Below are 26,638 nucleotides of genomic sequence, written 5' to 3'. Positions count from 1 at the left end.
CAAGGCACGGTTTGCAACCATTACTTAAATGATTGTTAAAAAAATCCAGGAGTTGTAGCTAAGCTACGCTACTTAAGCCAAATAGGTTGAAATTAATGGATTCCAAAAGTCAAGGGAGTAGCTATCAATAGTGTAGCCGGTGCCATGGCACTGACGCCCAGGAACTATAGGGGTATTTTTTAATTCACAAACATGTTAATTGGCCTATTTTCCGTCATTGCCTTAGGGCCCTTGTGAGCCTTGCTACTTCTTCGCCAAAAGTTGTAACCTCTGATTTCTATTTCATTGTGCAACCCCTTAACCCACTACAACACACAACATTGTTCTTTAGGTCCGATTCAGGATGAAGACTAGAATAGCCGTGCCATACTAATGATAACATGGAGTGCAAACCGAGCAAGTGCCATTTTAGGACCATCAGTGCACAAAAGTGGAATGTCTCTTGATAGTAACAAAATACATATTGTTAGCCCTCCCAAATCCATCAACACAGTTGTGATACTTTTTCTTATGGCAAGTAATAGCCATTAATACATCTATCTCAGATACAGAAGTGTGCTGAGGTAATACTGGACTGAGCCCAAACTCAGTTCAATATGTAATTACTGTGGTGAGAAATTACCTCGGAGCTTAGGTTGATAAAACGAAGATTTTCTCACACCAGCCTTAAATGGTGGAAATCATGAGCTCCTTAAAGTCGCTGTTCAGCTTAGAGAATACATTAAGGCAGCAATTACCCAAATTTAGTATTCCCGAACATTTTAAAGGGTCAACCTGAAGAGCTCATTTCTAATCACTTACATTTCACATCCTCCAGTCCTTTAAGGTTAGAAAATGCACAGACTAAGCCAACCTTAATCTGCAGTGCACCTATTTACCAATGAATGCTAGTAGATAAGCTAACACCCAAATGAAATTAAACCAAACAGCTGAATTCCTGGCAAAGTTCATCATGAACATAATCTAGATTTTTGAAAAATCTTGCTTTAGATGAAAGGCGAATAATAATCAGGAAAGGCACAGAATGAGGAACAATGTCAGAGAATAAAGGGAACTTGGATATAAAATCGATGAAAGTTCTTAAGATATATTGGAAAGTGACAGTAGAATGCAAAGAGAGCTTGAAAAGAAGGTAAACTAAACAAACCACTGGGAAAGAAATCAAGAGACTGAGGGGGATATTCTCAAGAACGTGTGATGAACATCGCACGTTTAGCTTAACGCAACTTTCAACATCGCAGTCCATCGTGGGAAAAGAATGCTGTGTTAACTAAGTATGCACAATGGAGGCACCATGCTTTAGGCCCCTGACAACGCGTCAAATGTCCGCTAGGGGTGGGTGGAATTCGCATAGTCGCATTACGCAAAGTTATGCAAAACGGTAAAAAATCTCTGCGAGCTACGCAGAATTCCGCGAGCACGCCGAATTGCTTGTTCCGCCTGTCGCTATGCTTTTTTTCTGTTCGGGGACGCTGTTTGCGTGCTCGGGGGAAATATCTCGCAAACCTGCCCATGCGGTCACAGCGATCTTGTTTCACTTGTCTCGCCCGCTCCTGATCCGTGTTTTCTGTTTGCGAACGCAGCTGTCCGAATGGCGTGTTCAAGATTGCACACTCTCGCGGGACCGAGCGGCCGGACGCAAACAAGGAAAAAATTCTGCGACGCAGCAGAATTTTGGGCAATTCCACGTTCTCCGCGGAACGCGGAATTGCCAAAATTCCCCAAATTCTGCTGGCGGAGCGTAATATACCGCCCAGGCCTCATGTCTTGCGATAAAGTCAACGCGAAGCCCCAAAAATGGAAAACAAGAATGCAAAAAAAGTTGTAATGAGGCCAATCGTGATACAAAATGCAGCAAAAACCGGTGACAGGCCTGCAAATCCCATGCGTCTGGCGGGAAAATGCACTATAAAAGCAACCAAGAAAACACACCAAAAACAATTCAAACTGCGTAGCACCATGGATGCACCCAGACCAAGTGCAGAGGTAAACACGAACCCCACAAGCCCCACAGACCACCAGCAAGGAACAACAGGCTTGGGAAGGCCAAGGAGAAGAGGGAGAGGAAGACAGGGTGCAGTCCGCAGGAAAACCAGATCAGTGCCACGGTGGAGACAGAACACTACCATCAACTGACCCACAATTGGACTACCGTGAATGCAGTCGGAGTGTCGAGGAGGTCAATGGAGGAGGCCAAGAGGCGCTGGCAAAATGTGAAAACCAAACCAAGCACAAACCCGCTGCAAACAGGAAGGCAGCAATGGCGACAGGAGGTGGTAGTTCTGTGCCACAGGAGGAGCTGGAGGAAATGGAGGCCACAGCCATCAGTGTGGAGACGGTGCAAGGAGGTGGGAGTACAGACACAGCTCGATAGGACCTGACACAACATCAACAGGATGCGTAACGACCAGGGACTGGGGGTACGGGGGGAGAGGGACACACTGGCACACATGCACAATAATGTGTAGCACACTGCACACCCACAATGACCCTGAATCATGTCCCTGAGCCCCGTGGCACACTGCAGCACACACACATAGCAATTACAGTACATTCCACGACAATGTGGTACAAAGTGGAACATCGACACTGCAGAACAGGGGACTCAACTGGGTCCGCTCATGCGCAGAAACAGGCCAATCACATTTAAAACGGCAGGAAACTGTAAGATTCATATGTACGTGTACAACCTCACATCCGTCACGTAGTCCAAATGTCCACTCTCCCCCATCAAATTGGCAGCACCGCCTAAACAGTCACAATGTACATTCTCACACAGTCTGCATGTCAACAAGAACAATCTGCCAACATAAATGTCAACACAATGTCAACATGCATCTCCCCTTCACATTGCAGAGGAAAAAACAACACCTCCAGCTGAGCAAACCAGACAACCCATCAGTGATCCTGGAGACGACCACCACACCTTTGACACCTACGCCCTACAACAGCTCATGGACATCTTAGGTAACTCACCCCTAGTAACAGGGCAGCCAAGCTACATAGAGGAGACCCATCCCCTGCACAGACCACACAGAAGGAAGCACCCACCACCACGGCTGGCTCCCAACATATCACCGAGGCACACAACCCATTCCAATGTCAGGTGTCAGAATGCAAAAAGGAGGTGGCCGAACAGGTGCGGGTAGGGTCAGAGCACATGGAAGCCGAACTACATCACATACGGGGTGTTCAAGTCCCATCAGGGACCACCTACACCCCACAAAGGAGACCCAAACCGCGACAGAGAAACATGCATTTGCACATTTCCTGTACTAAACCATGCCTAGAGACCCGGAAATACCATTCACACACCCACGCTGGTCCTCCATACGACGGCCCATTACACCCCTCTTACGTATTGACTACCTGACAATAAAGCTAAATCTCCAAGCTCTAACCCGCAGCCTTCGATGACATGGTTTGAGTCCGCTGTACACAACACAGTGTAATGTTGTATGGCCCGGGGCCCTCATGCACATATTATGACCACATGAACACACACAGATAGTTTGTGGAATTGGCCACAGGCAAGTGTGCCCGGCCCCTTTATTCAGCAGGGTCACATATACAATGACGCCTGTGCTGGATATGTGTGGGGTGAGTGTAAGCCAGCCCTCAGGGAGTTGGCAACAAATACAAAAGGGAACACTATGAATACGGAAACAGAAAACACCAGCATTACAGAGGCAACTGCGGAGCATCATGGAGGTAGTCGGAGCAAGTACAGAGGTCACCCAATGAGCAAACAGAAGTGTCCGTGAGTTGCAGTGCACTGAGGTTGGGGCACTAGAGCTGAGAGTGCTCATGTGAAGAAAATGTCTAGGATTGGGTCCCTTCGGGATATTCCTGATGCAGCTGCAGTGGGGGGTGTCACACCTGCATGATCTTCCTCATCATCGTCCCAGGTCTCCCACACTGCCTGATGTGAAATTGCTGCGTGAGTTCTCCACAGCACATAACCAAAACAGAAATGGACGATGATTCGTGGTGCACTGAGTTATACTGGCACCTGGAGTGCTGAGCAGGGCATCAGGCAGATGATGGCATGGTGTGAGCAACTCCGTCAGTCTGCCAGTACGACCGTTTCAACACTGGCAGTTGGCAGTGGTCCTGGCGGTGGTGGCATGTGCCTCCTGCGGTGATGCGATGTCTGGGCCGGTCAGGACTCGATTTGATGTGTGAGCCCTGGTGGACAGCAGTTGAGGCAGGAGGCAGCGGACAGCGCAGGGCCACAAACACATGGCGTTGATGGCCCAAGGCCATCGTCTCAGAGGCCGTCCAATGTCTCAGAAGGAAGGGTCCCTGATCTGAGCTGCACAGAGTTACTGGCCCCGGATACACAGCAGCCGGCACAGGCACCCCGCCACGGGACGGTTCCTTGCGGTGCACTGAGGCAGAGCCGCACTGACTGAGCGGGTCCTCGTCGATGTCCAAGGGGAATGTGGTGGAGGGCTGCGGGGGACAGTGGAGGGTGTCCTTCAGGGCATGATGAGGAGGGCAGAATTCGTCTGGAAGCCGCAAATAGAGGAGTGGAATGCTACAGCCTTGTTTTTACCACCATTTAGGTATCAACTACATGAGAATGAAGACAACCCTCAGTCCATAGACTCAGACGCCACCAAAGTTCAAACAGAGAGAGTCCATGAATGTCGGTGAACAGACTTGTGTCGTTGGCTTGCGATGCACAGAGTTAATGACACCAGGGCAGTTATCAGTAGTTCACGATCACCTCCGTAACGATGATCCTTTTTTGCTCCTGACTGCAACGTGTCATCCTCTTACACCTCTCCTTGCGTGCAATGATATGTACTCTGCCATTGAAAAATCGATGCACAGTTCCAATAGTGTGACCTACTAGAGCGCAGCGTAGGCCGAGGGCCGTAGTCCGCGTGGGCTGACAGACACATGTGGTTGTAATGCTATGCACAGAATTGTTGGCACCATATCGAAGGGAGTAAAGTGACATAAAATCTACCTTTAATAATGTTCTCTGCCATAGTGTAATCAAGACTCAGTTCCTAATGTGTGACCTACTAGTCCGCTGTGTATGCCGGTAGAGTACGTCAAGGAGAAAGGAGTACTGTGGGCCTTGCTCGCGGAGGCCGTGATGGTCATAACAGGTTGCCAGGGTTGCGTGCCTTGGGCTTGGAGCTTGCACCGGCACATGGTAGGCCATCTTCGACACATGCCGGTGTCGGCAGGTGAGCAGTGAGGCCTGGGTGTTCAGGGATGGGCAAGTCGGGTTCGGCAACCAGTGGCCTGGGGTGCAGCAGGCGCACAGGATCGCAGGCAACACTGCTCACGGCGAGGGCGTTGGCCTTGTGGCGGGCTGAGGGGCGCCGCCCTGGCAGAGACATAGGGCATTCCGGAAGAGGACCACGCCCAGAGCTATGTGTTTTTCATTCACACCCCTACGCTGGCCTGGCATACGCCGGGCCAGCCCACACTTACGGGAGGGAGGTAACAAGCTACATTTCCGCAAGTTCCCCCAGTGGCTGGGGTAACATGGCTGCGTTCACTGTCCACTACAATCCATACACCAGCGGTGTGTATCGACATGGATATGTGTATGGTCTGCACCCTGCAGTCTGGCAATCACATCCAGGCCACACTTGGCATTGTGTACATTCACATTCATGGGTCACTTGCCTCCTTCGCACATGCCTGGTTCCCAACTCTCTATACACAGTATGCTCAGCTGCACAGCGGGTTAGTTAAATATTCAGAAAGTTTGTGAGTTTGTTGGTGCCACACAAGTAACGTCAGGTGTCCCTCGGCGTTAAATTATCACAAGATAGTTAGTCCCGCCACTCGTAACACGAGGACGGTAAACTGCACGCCATTCTGTACTTAACTTTGCCGCACTCCGGCGGTAATCTGATGCACCTATATATTTTTTCCCCAGACTCACCTTACTGCTACTTTGAAAACACGTAAGATGACCCTCTTTTCTCATCTCACTGGGACCACTGCTTTTTTTAACGGTGACCCCATAACCTGTCACGTTAATTTGTCCCCTACGCCCCACCTACGCTGTTTGACACACATTATACTTACATGGTACTTTTCTTTTCTATCACAGTATCCTTTCCCTGATGAAGGGGCGCAATATGGCCCCGAAATGCATTGGATGTATTTAAAAAGGGACAGTGTTATGCTCTGAATCCAAGAGTGAAAACATGCAACAAATGTATAAAATGATAATCTACAAATGAAATTCTACAGTGAATAAAACACTACAAATGATTCACGAAATAGTCTGGAACTCCTGAATGTTTGGGAAGACACATTGAGTGCACATAAGGATGAGACCAGTGGTCCACTGACCTCACGTTTTTCTTGTGGTTCCCAACCCTCCCCACATTCTACTATTGTGTGGCTGAGGTGCCATGCCGTTGATGGCTTATGTACATAGCTGGCCCAGGTTCTCACAGTAAGTTGTGCTGTCTTGTCTGGTGGGTCGGCATGTTGTTTCGCATGTTGTATGCAAGTTTGTTACATGTGGATTTCCAGTGTTGTGTGTTGCATGATTGTGGAGTTGAGGTGTGTGTTGTGTTCATTTGGTACTTGCCAACGAGCAGTGCATTTCCTTAGGTGCCATCCTGGTAGCGCTGGTTTCTGATGGACTGTTGGGAGATGTAGGAATCATGAACACTGCCTGGGTAGTTGTCTTCGACGTTGGTGGAGATTTCCCAAGGACCAATATTGCCTGCACATTGATAAAATGTGTGTGCTTTCTGTTGCGGTTATTGTGTGCAGTGTTGCCAGGGGGTACCAGTAAGATATGTGTGCAGTCAATTGCCCCCAAAATGTGATGTGCAGGAGGCCAGCTATGGCATAGATGCCTTGCTTGGTCTCCGGCTGTTCCTGCGCAGTGTGGGGGAAGTATAGGTAGTGGGGTACCAAGCCGCTGATGTCAACCACGACCATTGTGAGGAACTTGGATTGGGCTGGCTGTGAGACTCCTCCGACTCTGGCAGTTGTTGGTTGGAAGGTACCAGAGGCCAACACGTGCAGCACGGCCAACAGCTTTGTCTGAGGTGGAGTGTTGGTTGTACGCTGTGTTGGTACTGTCAGCCTGTGGGCAATAATGTTCAGGATGCGGAGGATAGTTGTCCTTTTGGGCCTGTAGTGGGCAATGACATTCTCTGGTGTTGGGTCTGTGAGTTTGGATCGTTTTCTGCCGGTACACTGTCTTTGTCTGTGCTGCCTCTTTGTTGGACTGGGGGAGGGGCCTGGGGGTGGTGAAGGTGGGTGTTGTTGCCCTCTTGGGTGTCCGGCCTGCATGCTTAGTGGCTCCATGGCATCTGTTGCCCTTCAGGTGAGGCTCTGGCTTTGGCTCCCTTTTCTGTTGCAGGCTGTGGTCCCACTTTACACCAGGTCAGAGCAGGTGTTAATTTCATGCAGCTAACGCGCCTTATCGCATGTTTTGTGATCTTATCGCCAATCTGGCTAGTCGTTGAGAATGCTGCGTAGTGGTGTTGTTGCGGCTTTTTGCACGGGAACGCCTGCTCTGCATCTCATTGGCGATAGTTGCCGGGGTCATCTGTGGCGATGTTTTTTGCGGCTACTATTGCTGGGAAACTGGTGATGTAGGCCGTTAGCACCAGCCTGTGAATGGGGCGTTAGTTTTATTGCAACTTTTGCTGCGATAAAGTGCTGATAACTCGGCGATAGCTTCTTTACATTTTTGCCATCTTCAGGATATACATGTGACAAGAAAGCAAAGAGAGGATATGAAGTAGTAAAACGGATATCGTAAATCTAGAAAAGAAGAAGGGCTATGACCTACTCATAGGGCAACCAATAGTGGAAAGTAGATAAGTGGAGTGTCAACAACAGGAGCCAGGATGTTCAAAGATCATCCACCTCTCACCCTTTCTTCGTGAAAATCTGTTATGATAAAATAACTTGGTTCTTCTGCCTTTTAAGATACTCTACAAGGTGCTGCAATAAAGCTCAAAGTATAATCGTGATGGACTCTTCATCTGTGTTTTTCTCTCTGCTTATATATGGCTTGCATTAAAAAAGGACCCTATGAGTGTAGTAAGAACAGGGAAGAAAACAAGGCGTATGCTTGCACAACTGTGCTTACTCCACAAGAGATAGCCTTTGCCTTTTAATCTGGGATCTGTGAATGGTGTTGTAGCTAGGGAATTAGAGACATCTAATCACATTTGTATTTCTTTCTTCTACTAATGTCATGCTTGCTGTTTCTCACCCACGGTGTCAGTGGACACATTTCTCATATTCACCATACAGAGATATACAACTTGTTAAATTAAAATATACATGATAGTCATGGTTGCATAAGGGCAAAATCAAGTAAGTGAATGGTATTGATGCAGGTAAGATGATCAATTTCTGAGAGAGGCCACTAACAGTGTTACAATTCTTTGTGTGAAAGAGATGGACAGAAGATGGTGTTATGATGTTGCACGTAAAAAACATGAACAGCCGACACGTGTTTCATCTAAACTTGGCTTTATCAAGGCTGAAAGAGTGAACTGATTTTATTTCACTTAGAAGCCGAATTATCGCTCAAGCTGATAGGCAGTATCTTATGTGGCAGAGAGTTTTTCGGTTGTATAATTATTTGAGTTTTTGCAAGTATACTTACTGTTATATACACACATTTTAGGATGTTCAGCTGTAGGATGTGCAGCTATACATACTAACTGCTTAAATTAGTAGTGGTAATCCTGTTAAAAATGTTATTTTCGTTTGCAGTTGAGCATTCTTCCTTGGATAAGTATGGTGGATTCATGGTAATATAAGGAGCGCACACTATATGGCTGAGAATGTTTTCGATGCATATGATATGATCCATCGTTATCTTCTAATGACATTGCAGTCCTGAAAACACTTTTATCGCCCTTCCTGCATTGGGGTGACTTTAATGTGGTAATCAATATGAACGCGGAATACGAGGGTCAGAGGCCTTCATCCCAATGATTCTCCTTTCTAGAAAACTGGGTGAATGTAATGCAGTAGCAGGATGTTTGCGAAAGCTGAAATCCACATGAGTGGTTTTGTGCCTGCTTTTCCCCAGCACAATACTTATTCTCTAGTGTAAACTACTTTTCATGCAGGCCGCAGATATGCACTGAATATTGGTTCAGTGTATACTCGCCAGCAATGGTTTGCTAACACAGGGGCATATTTACAAGGTCTTTATCTCGGCTTTTTTGGCTTAAAAAAGCCCAAAAGCGGAGATAAAACTAACACCCTATTTACAAGAGGGTGCTAACATGCATATTCGCATGTTAGCACCCTTTTTCCCAATGCCTCCCTTTGCATCTCTAATGAGATGCAAAGTGGGCAAGACTGGGCGTACCCCGGATGGACAACGTTGCAAATATCGCTGATGTTCACATCGCGATATGTACAAGGCTGACCCAGCATTTTAGCACACGTTAGTTTTTGGAGAAAACTGCTGTTTTCTCCAAAAACTAACGTCTGCTAAAATGCAGACTTACCTATCCCTAACATTGGGGTGGATTATGCTGATACGACCCTGTGGTATCAGCAAGGTTATGGCCGTTTTGCAGGGATCATCACTGGAAAACTAGCGATGTTCCCTGCAAAACGGCGATAACCTCGCTATCTCTGGAATTTGTATCGCCCTGGAGTAATGCGGTTAATAACGCGCTACCAGGGCGATAAATTCCAGAGATAGCCTGCGATAATAACATTATTCCTAAGCACAGCCAGCGATAATTATAGCTGCCCGTTGATAATATGCCCCAAAGATTTTATTGACTTTTGGAAAGGAGAGGTAGAGATATATTTCCAGCTCAGTGCGGATTTAGTCCAATTCAGATATACCTTCTGAGTGTTTCTAAAACAGTGATTAGCAGCAAGGCAATGTTTTATCTGTGAAGTTCGAAACAGGACAAAGTAAGCAATACTTTGATGTCTTGAAACTGGGGTCCTTGTGTTGGAATGTGATTACATAGGAGGTGGGAAGGAGAGAAATACTGACCTAGGTGAAAAGATTGTTGCCAAAGTTGAGATGGATTGCAGCTCAGTGAAGGGTATATGAAACTGGTGATACGGTGGACACGTTTCTGTACTCGTTCTGTATAAGGGGTGAGGAGCCAGATATGTGGCTGGGATTATATACCTGTTGTGATTATAAACCTCCTGAGAGACCTTGTTGTTGATGAGGTAGCGTTATTCCCTTAATGCTGTAAGTGGCCCTACCCGGCAATGGCTTGAGAATGATCGTCCACATTAGGGACCTCCTTATGGACAGGCTCAGTGGATCTTGCCCTCAGCCCAGAGGAATGATATCCAAACTGAGAAAACCCTCACATCCAATGGCTTCCTAATAGAACTTTACATGAAAATTGCAATGATGCCATGTCCTCACCTATGGGACATGTTTGTTGAATCGATCCATGAAGGGGCACGCCTCAAAGATCTATGATAAAGGGGGATCTTGGTTATGCAAAAAGACCAGCTGGTCCGTTTTTCTTTGATAATTTATGTGTATGTCAATATCATTGCCAAAACCCTTGCTGATAGATGGATGAAGGTGATTAGTTTCCTAATCCACACCTGTTCAAATGGTTTCATGTTAGATTGGGCCTAAAATACATTCTCAAGTGTCTTCATAATGCAGTGGCTGTAGCCCATGTAAATAGGTACCAAAGAGTGAGGGTTCTAGTGGATTTCGATAAGGCTTTAGATGCACCCGACTGGAAATATATCTTTCATGTTTTCAGGAAAATGAACTTTAGTTCCATTTCTAGTTATGAATGTCCATTTCTCATGGTGAGGGTGAATTGGAATGTGTCTGCCCTTATTCCCATTGAAAGGGGGGACCCACCATGGGTGTCTCCTCTTACCTCCCCTATTTGCCCTGGCCATGTTCGGACAGCTAGTCTAAACATGATTCAATCACTTGAACCTGGATGAAATTGAATCGCAACTGTCACCCAGTAATAGTTCACCTGAATTTGCCTTGGATACTAACGTTACCCTCAATTAAAACATTGCCAAGAAAACCAAGGCAGCCATGTACCTATTCTCTCTAGAAAGGAAAGTAAAACCATACATCCCAGAAAGTGACTACGGTGCATCCATCTAGGTTCTGGTACTCTTGATGACACACCTCTACAGAACATTACATCCAGATAAAGTAACAGTCCCTTCCAATTTCAGAACCCAGCAACACCTCCAATCAGCCACTTACTTGGCCTTTGAGCCTGTTTACAGCTTTGCTTCTTCTTGGCTAGCTTCATGCTGTACTAAATACAAATAACACATACATAGATGCATACAGCATCCTGCAGAATTGGTCTGCTGATAGGCCACTTAAACGGTGTGACTCCTTTTCTTGCTCTATCCCTGATAGATATTACAGCCTTTTATGGACATGATCAAACTTTTCAGTATGTTTTCAGGCCTTTGGGGTGATGTCTGTCATCTTTCTAATGAAAGGTGGTAACTGATTAACCAATTAGTTAACAGACTAACAAGCAGACTTTATTGTACTTCATTCATCTCCATGTGAAGTGAACTCATCAGCTTCCTGCCTAAACTATCTTTAAAAGAAGCAGCCACTCAAGCGAGCTTCATTCCCCAGCATTCATCTCCATGGTAGGTAACATGACTACATTACCTGACATCCTTCTGTAGAGAAAATGACATTGCTGCTTTCCCACCAAAGCCACCTTTAAAAGGAAAACCCAGGCAAGTGGACTTCATTCCCCATTATCCATCTCCACTTGAAGTAAAATCACTGGTGTCCCATCAAAACTATCTTTTAACGAAGGTGTCAGCCAAGTGCACTTGCATTTTCATTATCCATCTCCTCAGCAAGGGACGTCTCTGTGTTTGCCAGCATTCTTCTGTGCAGGAAGTGGTTTACCGTCTGCTGAGGAGAATGCAGGGGGTGGAAGCGGTGTGACCCAGCAATCTTCTCTTCCGATAATAAATCTCTGCCCCTGATGCTGTTCCGTACGTAATTATTCTGACAGGAATCCCAGAACTTAAGGAAGGCCATAAAGAATCCCAGCTTGAACTTCGCAATAAGATTCTGTTCTGGCTGGTGAAAAATAAGCAGTTCACATATGATAAAGCAGATGAAATCCTGTTGGTAAGGAGGGTAGCTTGGGTGGGCCCTACTCAGAAGACTATGGTTGGAGATTGTGTGATCATCAACTTTAGGCACCCAGAAACCATCCAAAGATTAGTGGTGCAACCCTCATTTCCTAGTAATCATTCCATGCCATTAGAGCCCTTACCTTAGATTTTTTCTACCCAAGACCAAGGAGGGCAGGTTTTCCTCACCCACTAGTTAACCTTGATAGATGGGCCACGCCCTGTTACATTGCATCCACCACCCCATATCCAAATCCATTGCTCTATAGCATTCCCGTATCTAACCGGTTTGCCCCATTGGAGGACGTTGACTGACTGGCAGGGCGGGTTGTTTTCAATATTGTTCAATCTCCATCCAGGCCTTTGGAAAAACCCTCTACCCAGTGTTCGATTCCTATAAATCTAGGTTCAGATATCAACTGTCACAATTGGGACACCCAAAAAATTAATAACTCGAATGAATCTGAGCATGGTAGTTTAGAAGGACATCATCCGCCACCCCAGGTTTTTTCCACTTTGCAAACTTTGGAGAAGGAAATCATCAACTGTGAACTTGAAAAGAGTGATAGTACCTCTGAGGGCCTAGTTTTAGGCAACAGGATCCCAATTGAAAAATGTGGCAGGCTCCAGATATGTGATGATAACATTTCCATTCTGTCTTGGAATGTGGCAGGGCTCGCCAACAAATTGTCCAGCCCTGATTGGGGTCTCTTTATAGATGAGTACGATTTTTGTCTTTTTCAGGAGACGTGGTCTCGGGAAAACTTTTACAGGCCGGGTTACCTGTCAGTTAGTAATCTGGCATTGATTGGTAACAGGGGAAGACCGTTTGGGGGCCTGACTATTCTTATTGCATCTCTTTTGGGATGTATAGTGGCCCAATTAAATTCCCCTTCGCCTGATCTCTTATGCCTTAGACTTTCTTTTAGGTCAACATTTTGTGTGACCCTTTTCAATGTTTACTCTAGACCCATCAAGCTGGGTAAAGAATCTTTAACACTGGATTCCCTTGACAACTTTATTTCTAAGGTTAAGGGGGCGAACACTTTGATTGTTGCAGGACATATGCCAGTATGAGCCACTCCCGGGTCTGATTGAGCCTATCTCTAGTATTGAGGACTCGTTGTGGTCCATTCCTGACTTGCAAATATCTCCGATAAGGGCATGGTCACCAATAGCTCTCCAATTGAATTCCATTACTTTGGCCCATTCCCTGAGAGCATGCAAAGGCCATACAAAATCTGATTTGGAGGGTAAGCATACTTTTAATCGTCCAGGGCAGTCCTCCCGTATTGATTATATTCTGTTTGAGGCCAGCATCTGGTCTAAAGTCATTGATTTTGTGGTTTTACCTCGCCATGACAGTGACCATAATGCCCTGGTTCTTGAATTAGGTCTTCCCGAGTTGAGTACAAATATGGGATTAAGAGAGGAAAATCGGGAGTCATTAGTATTATCTAATGATAGAAGAAGGTTAAAATGGCCAATGGTAAAGGGTTCTCCTGAATTAATGAGTTCCCTCTACCAAACTGTCCTTCGGGCTCTTGATGATTTAAGTGGCCTATTAGGGGCAGGACCTGTCTGCAGACCAAATTTGTAATATCCACGCGGGACTAATTACCTACTTAATCCACCAATGGGAAAACCTAGGAAAAATAAGAAGACCAATACATGGTATGACTCCAACTGTAGGATTGCAAAGGGGGCACTCTTGGCTGCAATCAAAGCATTGAATAGATCATTAATTAAAATCAAGAGGCTTGAGTATAAGAAAGTTCTGTCTGAGGCCAAACAGATGTGGGAGAACACTAAATGGGATGCTATAAAAAATGCACTTGGCAGTAGGGACGTGAGAGAATTTTGGTCCATAGTCCGCTCTGGTAGCAAGGAAGGTCAAAATGCTCTTGTTCCAAATATTGCACCGGAGAGTTGGGTGGACCAGTATCAGAAACTATATGCCCGGGTGAAGAAATTCTTCTAGTAGATCCTCTCGACCAGCTACCATCCCAGAACCTGCTCCCAAATTGGTATCTGGATTTTCCCACTCTGACTTTTCCTACCAATGAATCTCTAGATTTCAAAATAACATTGAAGAAGATAGAGGTATCTATAAATAGGCTCCCAGCAGGCAAGGCGCCTGGCCTCGACAAAATCCCCGGTGACCTTTATAAAGATCAAACTGGGATATGGGTTCCTTATCTTTACCTGCTGTTTAATGCTATTTTACAGGGCACCAAATTACCTGTCACATGGGTAGGAGCCGAGATCATCTTCAAAAATGGTTCCCCACTTCTTCCGCTCAATTATCGTCAGATCAGTCTGATTGATGTGAGTCAAAAACTATTCTCACGTATCATTCTCGATCGGCTCCAGAATTGGATGGAAGAACGGCAGATTCTTAGCCCTTTTCAGGCTGGTTTTAGGGAAAAGACCTCCACGATTGACCAGTTAATAAGGCTCCAACTACTTTACTGGAAAACCGTGAGAGTAGAGGGTGGCAGCCTCTACTTAATTTTTATTGACCTCAAAACAGCCTTCGATCTGGTGCCCTGTAAAATTTTGTGGGATGTTTTGGGTGATATGGGGGTACCAACTGATCTCCTTAACATCATTAGGAGACTCCATTCTGATAACTTTGCCCAAGTTAGGAGTGGTAAATGGGGTAGTCTTACAACCAAAATCCCAGTCAACAGAGGAGTTAGACAGGGGTGCGTATTGGCACCGACCTTATTTTGTCTTTTCATTAATGCTTTGATTGCCCACCTTAAAGGTGTTAAAGACATTGACGCCCCAAAAATGAGAAATGAACAGGTGGTGGCACTAATGTTTGCAGACAACACTCTTCTGTTGTCAAAATCTCCCATGGGAATCCAACATGCCCTGGATAGCTTTGCGAATTTTTGTCATATAAGGGGGTTGGAGATTAATACACAAAAAAACAAATTCATGCTCTGTAATCCAACTAAGACCAGATGTCCCAATCCCTCTTTGAATGGCGTAGCTTTGGACAGGGTCACTGTTTTTGATTACCTGGGTATCACTCTTACGGACAAAATGGACTGGGCCCCCCAATTGGCAAAGGCCAAACTTAGACTAGCCCAGATTACGGGTGGTATTCTAAAATTGCACCGAGAGTCCACAACCAAGCCAGTTGCATCGATTATTGAAATTCATAAAGCCCAAGCTAGGGGAGCAATCCTATACGGAGCTGAATTGTGGGGTTATCGCCCTGTGGGTGGTATTGGTAAGACAGAAAATCAATTCTTAAGATCTTTGTTGGCTCTCCCACCCAGTACCCCCCTTACCCCGTTGAGAATGGACCTCGGTATTAGACCTTTAGAAGAGGAAGTTGCCCTATGCCCTATAATTCACTGGCGTAGGCTGTGGGTGACCCCTGAATTAATCCATTTTAGATCAGCCTTGGAAGAGTTATTAGCCCTCCCTGGGTCGGAGAAAATACCTTGGTTTGCCTTCTTAAAAAAGGAGTGTGCGAGACTAGACTTGCCTGACCTTTGGTCTAATCCTGCCGCTGTCTGCGCCCAGTTGTCGCGTGCTGAATTGGTTAAGCTGGATCACAGAAATAGACTAGAGGCCATCCTTGGTAATTTTTCTCTGGGCCCACTCACAGCTCAGTTTTTTAATTTAACAGACGCTTATACAGTTGAACCATTCTTAGATGAAATTTTACCTTCCACAGCGTGGAAATATTATCTACAATTTAGATATGGAACACTTCCGGTTAGGGTCTTCTCAAACAAATGGTCGCCCATCAAAACAGTAGAATGTCCAGCGTGTGGGGCCAAAGAAGAATCTGAATCCCACGTCTTCTTTTTTTGCCCGACTTATAAAACCATACGGCAATGTTGGCTTGTCCAACTTTGCAAAAACTTGGGATTTAGACATTATAAGGAGGCCCTCAGAATACTTAAGAGTAATACTTCTACCCCAGTTGTACTTTCAGTTTCACGCTTTATTGATGCTATGTGGCGAAGGAGATCTTATCTGTAAAAAAAAATCTTACCTGTGGAAACGATCTATGAACAGTATCTGTGTTTTTTAATGCTGTACAGTGTTTTAATTTTTATACTTTTATTTATTATTAGTGTCATTGGATAGTGTTTTTAAGTAATGATTTGGATGGTTACTATGTATCTTTTATGATCTACGATCGAAATAAAGATTATTTGACTGACTGAAATCGCACACCAGGCAGTGCTAACACTCTGCGAGGACTGCTAGACTTTCTTTCCCCGAAATGACTCAGAATGAGTAAGTTGAATTACCACTCTCCCACACCTGTTGAGTCTTAAGCATTATACCTTGCCTTCTGACACTTTGTTAGCAATGGTATATCGGAACCTGAAGGACTGGGGCATATTCCCCTTTTTGATTATGGACCAAGTTACCCTATTTGAAAATGGTAGCTCCCACACCACAATGTTTTATTGTGCAAACTAACACCTCTCTGGTGTAGGACCACTACTTTGAAAGACCACAAGAGCTGTGTGCACATTCCTATCGACAGACAAGGTACATAGAGTAGGACTGGACAAATACACAGTGGACAGCTCTGTTGCTGCTGGAGTAGGTCTTTGGCTGGGGTTGTGCATGGACCCCAGAAAAAGAATGTTGTTCAAAGCAAATTGTCACAAGCGCCCGTTCCATGGGACATGGCTGTGATAAGTGTCAGCATTAGCAGACTTCTGAAGGCAGATCCGGAGGGCTGGGACAAACTCCCACAACACATGCGAGCTTCCTTCTCTCTTCTTGACTTTTGAAAGATATTGAAAAGCTAGCTTTTTGTATAAGTCCCCAGGGCTAGCTTCCCACGCCTGCTGCATAGCACCTGGACACCTTCACGGGTGATTAGCACACTATAAAAACGTCAAGAACGTAACATAACAGTATGTGACTTGCATGACATTGGGTGATGTTTGAGCTGGACACTAGATAAACTAATTTGCTAATATTCGTGTGGAATTTGAACTCAGTCACAAGTCTATAAATATCTACAACTACGTCATACATTTGTGGTACATAAGGATACTTCGATGGCCCTCCTGGAGTTTGGCCTCTGGGTGCATAACTCCCATTGGTCAGAATAACTAACAAGACAGTATCATAATTCTACAGGTCCCTAAAGCAACAGACCTTTTGTCTGCCGGATGGAGCCATGGGAGAGAGTCCTTAGGGAGTTGACTGGAGAGGTGCGGAGGAATGCAATCACGGTCCTAAAGAAGCTGGCGATATCTGCCAAATATTCATTTAATTGAACTACTCTGGTGTGTTTAATTTACTGCACACCTCAGAGGCTATGGTAGAGTCAAAAGAGGCATTCACCAGATTGCCTTTGGTGTCACACCTGAAAGGGGATTTTCTACATACAGGATGGAGCTGTAATAAGATCCATACCTTTGGGAGCAATACTGCCCAGTTTTGTTAGAGATGTTGACTTGGTAACTCGAGATCACACATATGTAAATTCAAGCCCAGTCGAGGAGCTGGTAATTGGAAGTGGAACTAAAATATTGATAAACATGGTGTTGTTACTGGCTAAAGGGAAGGCTGTGAACGAAGGAACAGAGAGGGACCAGGGATTGGCGAAAGGTTCAGAGGCATGGGGAAGTGTTCACTGTTGCAAACTCCCTTAAATCTCATTTGGAGACATCTCCATGAACACAGTTTGTTATGGGGCCCTTACATTGACTTTTTCAACTTTTTCACTAAGTCTAAGTACAGTTTGAACGAGTCCTTTTGCTTCCAAATCCCCCATATCAATATAGAACCAAAAGGGAATGTCGCTGGGGTCTACATCTTTCCTGTTTAGGTTGATTTTGCTGTTGCTATTTACTGTAAAGGCTGCAGTTTATTTTATGTCATAATTTTTGCTTCAAAATATTAATGAAGTCGATTTTAATTAAATCAGCAATAATTAGAGACATGCGAACTGCAGCACTTTAAGGGAGCTTTTATCAGAGTTATAAAAAAGGGAAATTAACTAAGAGGAAAATAATTACCATACAAGGAAGATGACATACTTTAGCACTAGTAAAAGTGGGCTTCGTGCTGCAGGCTATAAAATGGAATGACAGCAACCAATGGGCGACGGACAGTGCTCTCATCTAGGAAAGGAAGCACTGGATGGAATCCATGGGAGAAGCAGTGCACTTTAGTGTAGGCAGATGTGGCCACATGTCACATGAGCTGCACTCTTTATCAGTTCCCCCTTTAATATACCATAACAAAGTAGAGATGCGGGTGTTTGACACGCCATGTCTGCAAGTAGCATTATAATTTGTTGCATGTATCATCAACATACTGATTTTTGTACACTTGCAGTGTTGCAGGGATTCTGCATATACACAGAACTATGCACAGAAAAACTGGACCTCGGTGTATAGAGGCTGAACCTTCCTACCACCTTAGTACCCAAAATCCCAAAACCGACTAGCTATAGTGTCTCATCTGTTCTCCTACATAATCATGAAGCTACAAATGATTAGGCAACCCAGAACACAACACTCCAGACTCTCTCAGGAATCGCGGTAGCAAGACACACCATTTCGCTCACTCACTCGAACTTGTGCACAATATGAATCGACACAGAAACTGTTATAGTTCAAAATATTTATTTTAACTATCGTGCTCTTTAATGCTGTGTACGAGCCACTACCAGAAGCATAACCCATAAACCTAAAACAGTTAGCAATGTTACAATTCCATAGATTATAAAGGGGGATGTCATCGAATACAGACAGTGGATAAAGGACTATAAGGCCTACCCACCCTCCCCATGATAAGAAAATGTTTTATTATATAAAGTAAGATCTCTGGGCTTTGGCAGCAGACGCCATGCCTTAGTGTCTAGATGGTAGTTTTACATCACAGGAACAGCATAGCTGTTCTCCCGGGAAAGGTCCCTCTCCAAGTGTGTTTTAGTACAACATGCATCCCCGTAATATCAAATCACGAGTTTCCAGCAGCGCACCGTGTTAGCATGTTTTGCCTAGGTACTAGGGACTGACCAGAACGGAATAACAAGGGGCATTGTTTATCGGCCTTGCACATGGTGTGCACTCTAAACTCCAGGAACAGGCAGAGAATGCAGAAAGCAGACAGATCTCATCGGAAAGGTGCAAACAGAGTCTTGCAAAATAAAGTCATGTAGCAAAAGCAGCATCATGGCAGCAGAGCTCATGCTAACTTAGCAATGTTGACAATGACCCAAACGGCCATATAATAGCAGCTTGCACTCAAACAGGGGTGTATCTTTCAATACTGCAGCAGGTGCAGTGGCACCATAGCCCAGGAGCGTTAGTGGCCCTTTGCCTCCCAATTATGGGTGTATTTTAGTACCATGAGCCGGATGAGCCAGAGGCAAGAAGTCATATTATCCTGCCTGCACCAAGGCCCCTGACACATTTTCTATTCCACTCAACTGGAAAGTGGGAAATTTTCTTATATTCAGAAAATGGAAGCATTATGGGATGGGTGTGTACGATTGGCCTATTAAACTCAAACCGAGATGCGTAGTGAATAAAGATACCTACAAGTTGTTAAAATATCGTCAGCTAGTGATATCTGACCCTCAAAGGGAGAACAGGCAAGGGACAAAGGTGTGAAACAACTTAGATAAATAGAAGTTAACTTATCTCACCACACTCCAAAGTTTATAAGGGCCGTGCGCTACCAGTTGTGGAATGGGGCATTGCCCGCTGTTGCAAGAGAAAACTGTATTTCAAGAGAGAAGTGTGGTTTAGAAATCTTTCATTTCTGGATAGACAAATCATACAGTTCACAAGACCTGCCACATCTCATAGTTTCTCCATTTAAACCAATAAACAGGCGCTGGCAGCTTGATGCAAGGCGTTGATGCAATGGTACATTTATTTTGTGCCTATCACCTGTACAGTGCTCTCTGCATGGACTTGCTCCTAGAAGGGGGTAAGGGCTGTGTTCAGAGTATCCAAGCACCTGCGGTGTCTGTCTCCAGTCAGGGAAGTAACACAGGTCCCCGAAGCCCCTGTGTTGTGGGGGACCCCAAGCTCAAGAGGGCCCCCTCAGCAGGCCCGGACTGGCCATAGCGGGCACCGGGCAATCCCCAGGTGCATTGCAAGGGTGGGGGCCGGTTTTGGGCCCCTGGGGACCGATTTTGTTACAGGGCCGTTTTTGCAGCATAGCTGCAAAATCGGCCCTGCAACAAAATCAGCCGAAACCGGCCCTAGCAAAGCGCTCGGCGGCACCTCCAACACCCCCAAGTGGGAAGGGGGGCCGGCCAAGCACTTTGCCAGGGCCGGTTTTGGTTCCCAGTACGGCCCTGCCCCTCAGCACAGTACTTCGGCCAGAGAGCTCCGGATTGAGCTCGAAGGGGCCCCTCCACATACCTTGCAGGGGAGCCCCCTCAAGTTTTGTTACGCCACTGCCTCCAGTGTATAGTTTGTGTGGCTGCCGTGCTGCAGGTCCCACATTGGAATCACACGGAAGAAGGGTGGAGTTACAACAAAAATGCATTCCACCGGTTTTTGTTGCCTAAAACACTGCGGTGGCCCTGAAGTTTGAAATCTTGCTGCAAAAGATGCTCTAGCATTTATCCAAAATGCGCACAGCACAAAGAAGTGCAAGGCCACACGCGTTATGGTTTGCTGCCAATGGCAGACTTGAAATGCAAATGTGTATAATTGTCAGCGACAGCATCGGGCACGACCACTTGACAGGAACAGTTAAACAAATGTTCATAAAACAAACTGCAAATGGCAATACAGGGTCAACAAGTTTACAATTCTGATAACAATCACTTTATTGCTTTTTCTCTGAACTCTTTCATTTTAACACCTCAAACATGTACTCTCTTTGAATGCAGCACAAGTACATTGTTCAAAGAGCCGCATAATGAGTTCACTTGAACTCATTCACCTACAAAACAGAATTAAACTGCTCCCTTTGTACAGCATCCATGACTTTTTACGCACTAGAATACTCATCTCAACTCTCCAAAGACCCTCTCTCAAATACATTCCATTTCTTTTAAAGCACTGGTAAAGGCTGGCTTCACTAATCCACTCAGCTCTCCACATAAAAGACGGATCAAAACTGCCACCAGACAAAACTTGACCTCTCTCTCTCTAGCAGGAATATTAATCGCAAGAGTTATAAGGACATTTGTTTGCTGCCTGAAACTGGAGGCACAAGGAACTCATCAGCAGGTGCTTTTTACGTTGTATTTTATTGCTAAACACGGCCACCGCCCCTCATGAGATCAGTGCCCCCCTCCAGGTCATTGCCCAGTGCAGCTGCACAAGTCGCCCCACCTTAAAGCCGACCCTTGACTCTCTCATTAAACAGCAAAAGACGTCCAGTGGCATTGCTGGGGGAAGGTGGAGGGCCTGGTGGGTCTGTTGCCCCACATGTCATTGTTCACCTCCCTTCCATTGAGCTCTAACAAAGACGGACACTGGCCTCTCAGTCTTGGAACTGCAATGTTGTCCCTGTTTACTAACTTTTTGATGCCTTAAGAGTCTCTGATTTTTTGTAGTTGTGTTGTGTTTTTTCATGAATTATATTGTTCATGTTTGGTGTGTACTGTGAAAAGAGCTGCTTCTATATATTTGAGTCAGTTCAGATTGTGGGTGTGCATTTACAAAGGACAGTGGCTCAGAGGTGGATAGCTTGGGTTGAAGGCAGAGCAGATTAAAACATACTATGTTAAACGAACAAAACCACTGAACTCCACCAGTTATATTTATCTCAAGTAACTATAACTCATGCCCATAAATAAGTATAACATCCACCCCACATGAACCGGCCACTGTTTGTTTTTCTGGGTGCCCCAGTGCCCACCTAGGGCTCCCACATCTTCAAAATAAGCTGGGGGCTACGGGAAGAGCCCAATGGCCCTAGGACCCCTGCCGGCATCCCTGCCAGCACCCATAGTGGGCGCTAGAGGGAGCCACCACTTTTAGCTTTTGTCAGTACCCCGGTGCCCACCCGGGAAAGCCACATCTTCAAAATAAGTTGGGGGCTGCGGGGGACAGCCCAAGGCCCCTGCTGCACTGGCTGGGTCCTAGGCCAGCACCCATCTTGGCCAGCAACCAGTGGTGGCTGGTGAAAGTGGCGGGCATAAATACCTGCCTCATATTGGTCTAAGCGAGCCAGTGATCCAATTCCCTTCCTGGTTGTTTGGGGCTGAGGGACTGCGATTGCCCTTCATCTTTCCACCCAGAAAAGCTTGTAAAACCAGGGCCAATTTGTTCATTCTACCGTACACTTTTTATGTTAATTAACTACAAATATAGAGGTTATGAAGGCACAGTAGATAAAATATTATAATAGTTTGGGGCTATGCTAGGCAGGATGTACCATCCATCAAAAGGCTGTACTCTCGGTAAGCAATCTTTGAAAAGATCTTCATCAAAATGTCCCCCAAAAATATTCTAAAGAGTTCTATGTGTTGTAGGCAGATAAGAAATGTAATTATGTAGCAGAACATGGCCTATCAGTTTGCAAAATATACATTGCGTTTTTCTCTGCTTTATTTTTCCATTCCTTCCTATTCGCACAGACTTGCAGTCAGTCATATGTTATGACTGACAAACCACCTTGATGTGGCAGAGTAAAACAATCTCACAATCGTAGGGCCACAGGAAGATGAGCTTTCCAGATTGTACAGACTGCTACGTCAGTGCTACTGGCTCTCCATAAGAAAGTTATGGCAGCAGAGAGGTTACCAGTCCCCCCAGACTCGTCTCCAACATTGTGCACAATGCCGTTAGAGGCGCTGCACACGCGAAGATGGACAAGAGCAAGGGGCAGAAATGGTCATTCTTTGCATGGCTCCAGTGTTATGATCACTTGAGCAGCGGCCCAACGGTGTGTCCTGAGCCAATCCAGACACTGCTCCCTTGCTGTTATGTTACATCTTGAGCGCAGTGCCACAATTGGCCTGGGCAGGTGAAGCTAATGCTCGTTAGGACTCGGAGTCAGGGAGACTGCAGCTGTAATTCCCCCGGCTCACTAATTGAGCAGCTAGGCAGAGACATTTTAAGGCATGGGCAAAGTGGGCTCTGGACCAAGGTCCCAGCCATTCAGGGGGGCCCCAGATAGAACCAGGTCGGTTCTGCAGAGAGTCCTGCCCAAATCGCCTTGAATAATTCTTAAACAGATTGTTTTAAATAATGTTTCCCTTTCATCTACTTTTAATGTGGGTGATATGTGAGCCTATTACAGACATTTTGCTGAGAAATCATGTGTTCAAGTTTCATGCAGCCTTTATATAAAAGTGTGTTTTAGATCAAAACACAACCTCGGATATGATAAATGGGAGGGTGTCATAGGGATTTTTTTCAGTAAAATTAGTGAGCTGCTGCTGTGTTACAATATTGGAAACGCACATCACTATCCCTGAATATTAGGCGTAAACACATTTAGAATTTGGAGGAGTGTGCCTGTGCACTTTTATTGACTTGGCCAAAGAGAGCATGAAAGACCTGAAATTGGATCATTTTTCAAAATTATCCCTAAAAGGAGCCCCCAATACACATTTGGCCCAGGGCCCCCTGTCGTGTATTTCTATAGGTTCTGAATCAGTCCCCCTATTCCTGACCCTATTCTGGTTAAACTAACTATCAAGTTAACTAACAGTCAGCTCATGAGGCAAGAAAACCCCCATGATGCAGATACCGTTATCTGACGCAGTCACACTACGGCACAGGAACGTGTTATCTGATTAGGTCATAACGCTTGAGATCTAATTAGACAAGCGACATTCCTCCAGCCCCTGATAAGGCATACGACGTTCTCATAACAAATCAAACCTATGACAACCTGGATAATCCGTGCGGCCATTGTTTTGATTTCACAGAGAACTTTTGCAAAAGAATGTGCTAACGAGCAAGTCGTATGACATCTTTATTGACGTACCTATGTCCATCCTTACGTCAATCTCGGCACCTTTAAGGTATAAATTTTGCCGACCTTGCCCTATGCAAACACACGCGTGGTGACAAGACGGAGCAGCCATACTTGCCGAAGCCGAGAGCAGAAGCAGACCCCGCTGGCGCAGCCCCGCCTTCCTGACGCGCTGAGAGACGCGCTGCTATCTCAAGCCGAGAGACCCAGCACCGGCGCTTCTGGGCAGCCCTCGCAGGCAGCCTGGAATATCGAGAGCAGAGAAAGAGATACCATTCCTCATTCATCCTAACTTCCAGGTACAGAACTGAATAACCCCTCACAGAGAATTCTTTAGTTATTCACTTGGCAAAAACAAACTTAACTTAAACTGTAACTTTCTATTCCCGCCCACGCATTAGACTTAGGTCAGGTACACGGGGTAGGCGTATTTAGAAACACCAGTTGAGTACGTTTAGTCAAATGTATATGTGTATGTAAATATATTTTAATCATTTTAAACATCATATGGCTCAGAAACCATATCAATGTTTTTACAGTATTATTTTATACTATTGCTTTTAATGTATGCACTTTACTTAACTATAAGTATTGCAATAATATCGATCCATTTCTCTTGTACGAGAAAAGAGACTGATCAATAAATAACACCTTTTTATTGAACACGCCCGTCTCTTCCTTTTCTCTACAATCTGATGAGACTAAGAATGCACGTACTGACTGAGTAAAATAATTGCCTTGTGCTCACACGACTCTCGAGATTGACTCTTGATTAGGGGAGAGCAAAGTTGTCATGTTCTATGGTTGTCAGAAACTAAATCCCTTCTTGTCTAATCAGGGAAGTTAATCCTTCCTTGAACATTCGAGAAAGTTTCTAGCGAACTCTGAGCTTAGCTGGCAAACCCAAAAATTAAGTCTAGTATCGACAGTAGTAGACCTAGTTAACGTCTGGCCTAGGCCTTTACTACTGTAGGTACTATTCCAATGCGCAGAGCCTATTGGGAAGATAGGAACTACACTACATGGCGCCCAACGCGTTTGGAAAGGGCGATAAAACTAACGTAAGACATTTAGAGTAACTCAGTCGTGCTTTCTCACTCAGACCCCTTTTCCCAAATACTCCAAAGACGTCTGGAGTGGGTGAAAGGTTATATCCTCCAAAACCTCGCAGGAGGGAACTCCTATGTATGGTTCTTGGTATAGTCAACGTTGAAGGATACACTGTTCCAAAATATTGTGCATCTAATCTCTGTTTCCATAAAGAAACCTGATCTGCAAACAAAAATAATACCATCCTGTCTGTAAAATGGCAGAGAGTGATGATGAAAGAGAGGCAGTTAGATTAGCAACTGAACTCGCAGATGCTGATGCTACCATGCAAGCAGCAGACGCGGATATAATACTCATTCCGGTCATTAAAAGGAGATCTATAACCTTAAAACTTATAGAAAATGGACTGACACCTAGAGGTGGCACAGTCATATTCGTAATTGAGGCACACGAATATCGGCAGACAGAGGTATACTATTCATGGATACATTTTCCAGCAGCAAATGCTGTAACAAAGTACTTCCACTATTACAAAGTAGAGGAACCTCCTGAAACGTACACTCCTTTCGAGGAGGTGGAAGTACCACTCAAATTCCAAGAGCATTTGCTCTTATTTGATGGCGCCCTAAAACATAACAATCACATTACAAGGCTCGGTCCTTTAGGAAGACCAGGAGCAACGTGGCCGGTCTTAGCCGGATACACACCACATCCAGACATCGAAAGAATGCCTGCAGCAGAGCTGTTAATACAGCTAAAACAACTACTAAAAATTCATAGACAATTAGTTCAGTATGTAATGCGGACTTCAACAATTCAGCCAGCGATTAAACTTCCACAGCTGACCCCTCACCAGGGGAACACAAATAAAATCACACCACAGAACATCCAATCCTGCCTAGGTAAAGTTGCAGCTAAACGGGAACAAATACCATTCTGGTTGGCACAGAAAATCACCCAAATAGAGGCGGTGTTTCCTGACACCACCCCGCTGGAAAAACACAGGATTCTGACTATATGTCTCCCAATGGGAATCGCACCACACATTGAGGACTGTGACACTTGGGGTACAGTCTTTGCTTCCATCTACACAAAAACGCACGGTGTTCCATCCATTTCGGTAATACCAGATGTGCTAAAACAAATTCAAGATGAATACGGTCCAGAACCTGCTTTAACTCTTGGTATGAAATTACTAAAAGACTTCAAGCAGGTCTCGGCTATATTACTAGCCAACATAAAAGATGAAGCAGCAAACGTGGCGATCCGCCAGAGGTTAAAAGAGACAGATATAGCAGACCAACCAGCTGAAATTGCCAGAATCATAGAAAAATCCTATGAAGAACTAGGCAGAGATAGTCTAGGTGGAATACCAGTAAAACCGCAACTGACTACAAGTCCAGAAAAAATATTTTTTAATAATAATAATTCACCAAAAAAGAACTGGGATGGAAACAAACAAACCAATCCTAAAGAAAAGAAATTCCAGTCCACAGGAAGGTCTCCGAGGCGAAGAGAGAAATCTCCAAACCAAAGACAGAGGTCACCGCAGAGTGACCCCTCTGGGAAT

The 26,638-nt window shown here is 45.2% G+C and overlaps 1 protein-coding gene across 2 annotated transcripts in view; it reads left to right on the top strand.

The window, feature by feature from the left end:
- The window catches only part of PDE8B (phosphodiesterase 8B), a 1,092,370-nt gene that overhangs the window by 194,590 nt on the left and 871,142 nt on the right, over positions 1-26,638 (top strand). The window contains exon 2 of one of the 2 annotated variants that reach the window (XM_078677317.1): positions 12,649-12,682. The exons of the other annotated variant lie outside the window; for it this stretch is intronic. Coding sequence (XP_078533443.1) covers positions 12,649-12,682 — 34 coding nt within the window. The remainder of the gene's footprint in view (positions 1-12,648; positions 12,683-26,638) is intronic. 2 annotated transcript variants of the gene reach the window in all.

This window comes from Lissotriton helveticus, chromosome 2_1, assembly GCF_964261635.1.
Source record: "Lissotriton helveticus chromosome 2_1, aLisHel1.1, whole genome shotgun sequence".
NCBI classification, from domain to species: Eukaryota; Metazoa; Chordata; class Amphibia; order Caudata; family Salamandridae; genus Lissotriton; species Lissotriton helveticus.
The sequence above is the reverse complement of the archived record's forward strand: the minus strand, read 5'-3'. Positions and strand labels throughout refer to the sequence as shown.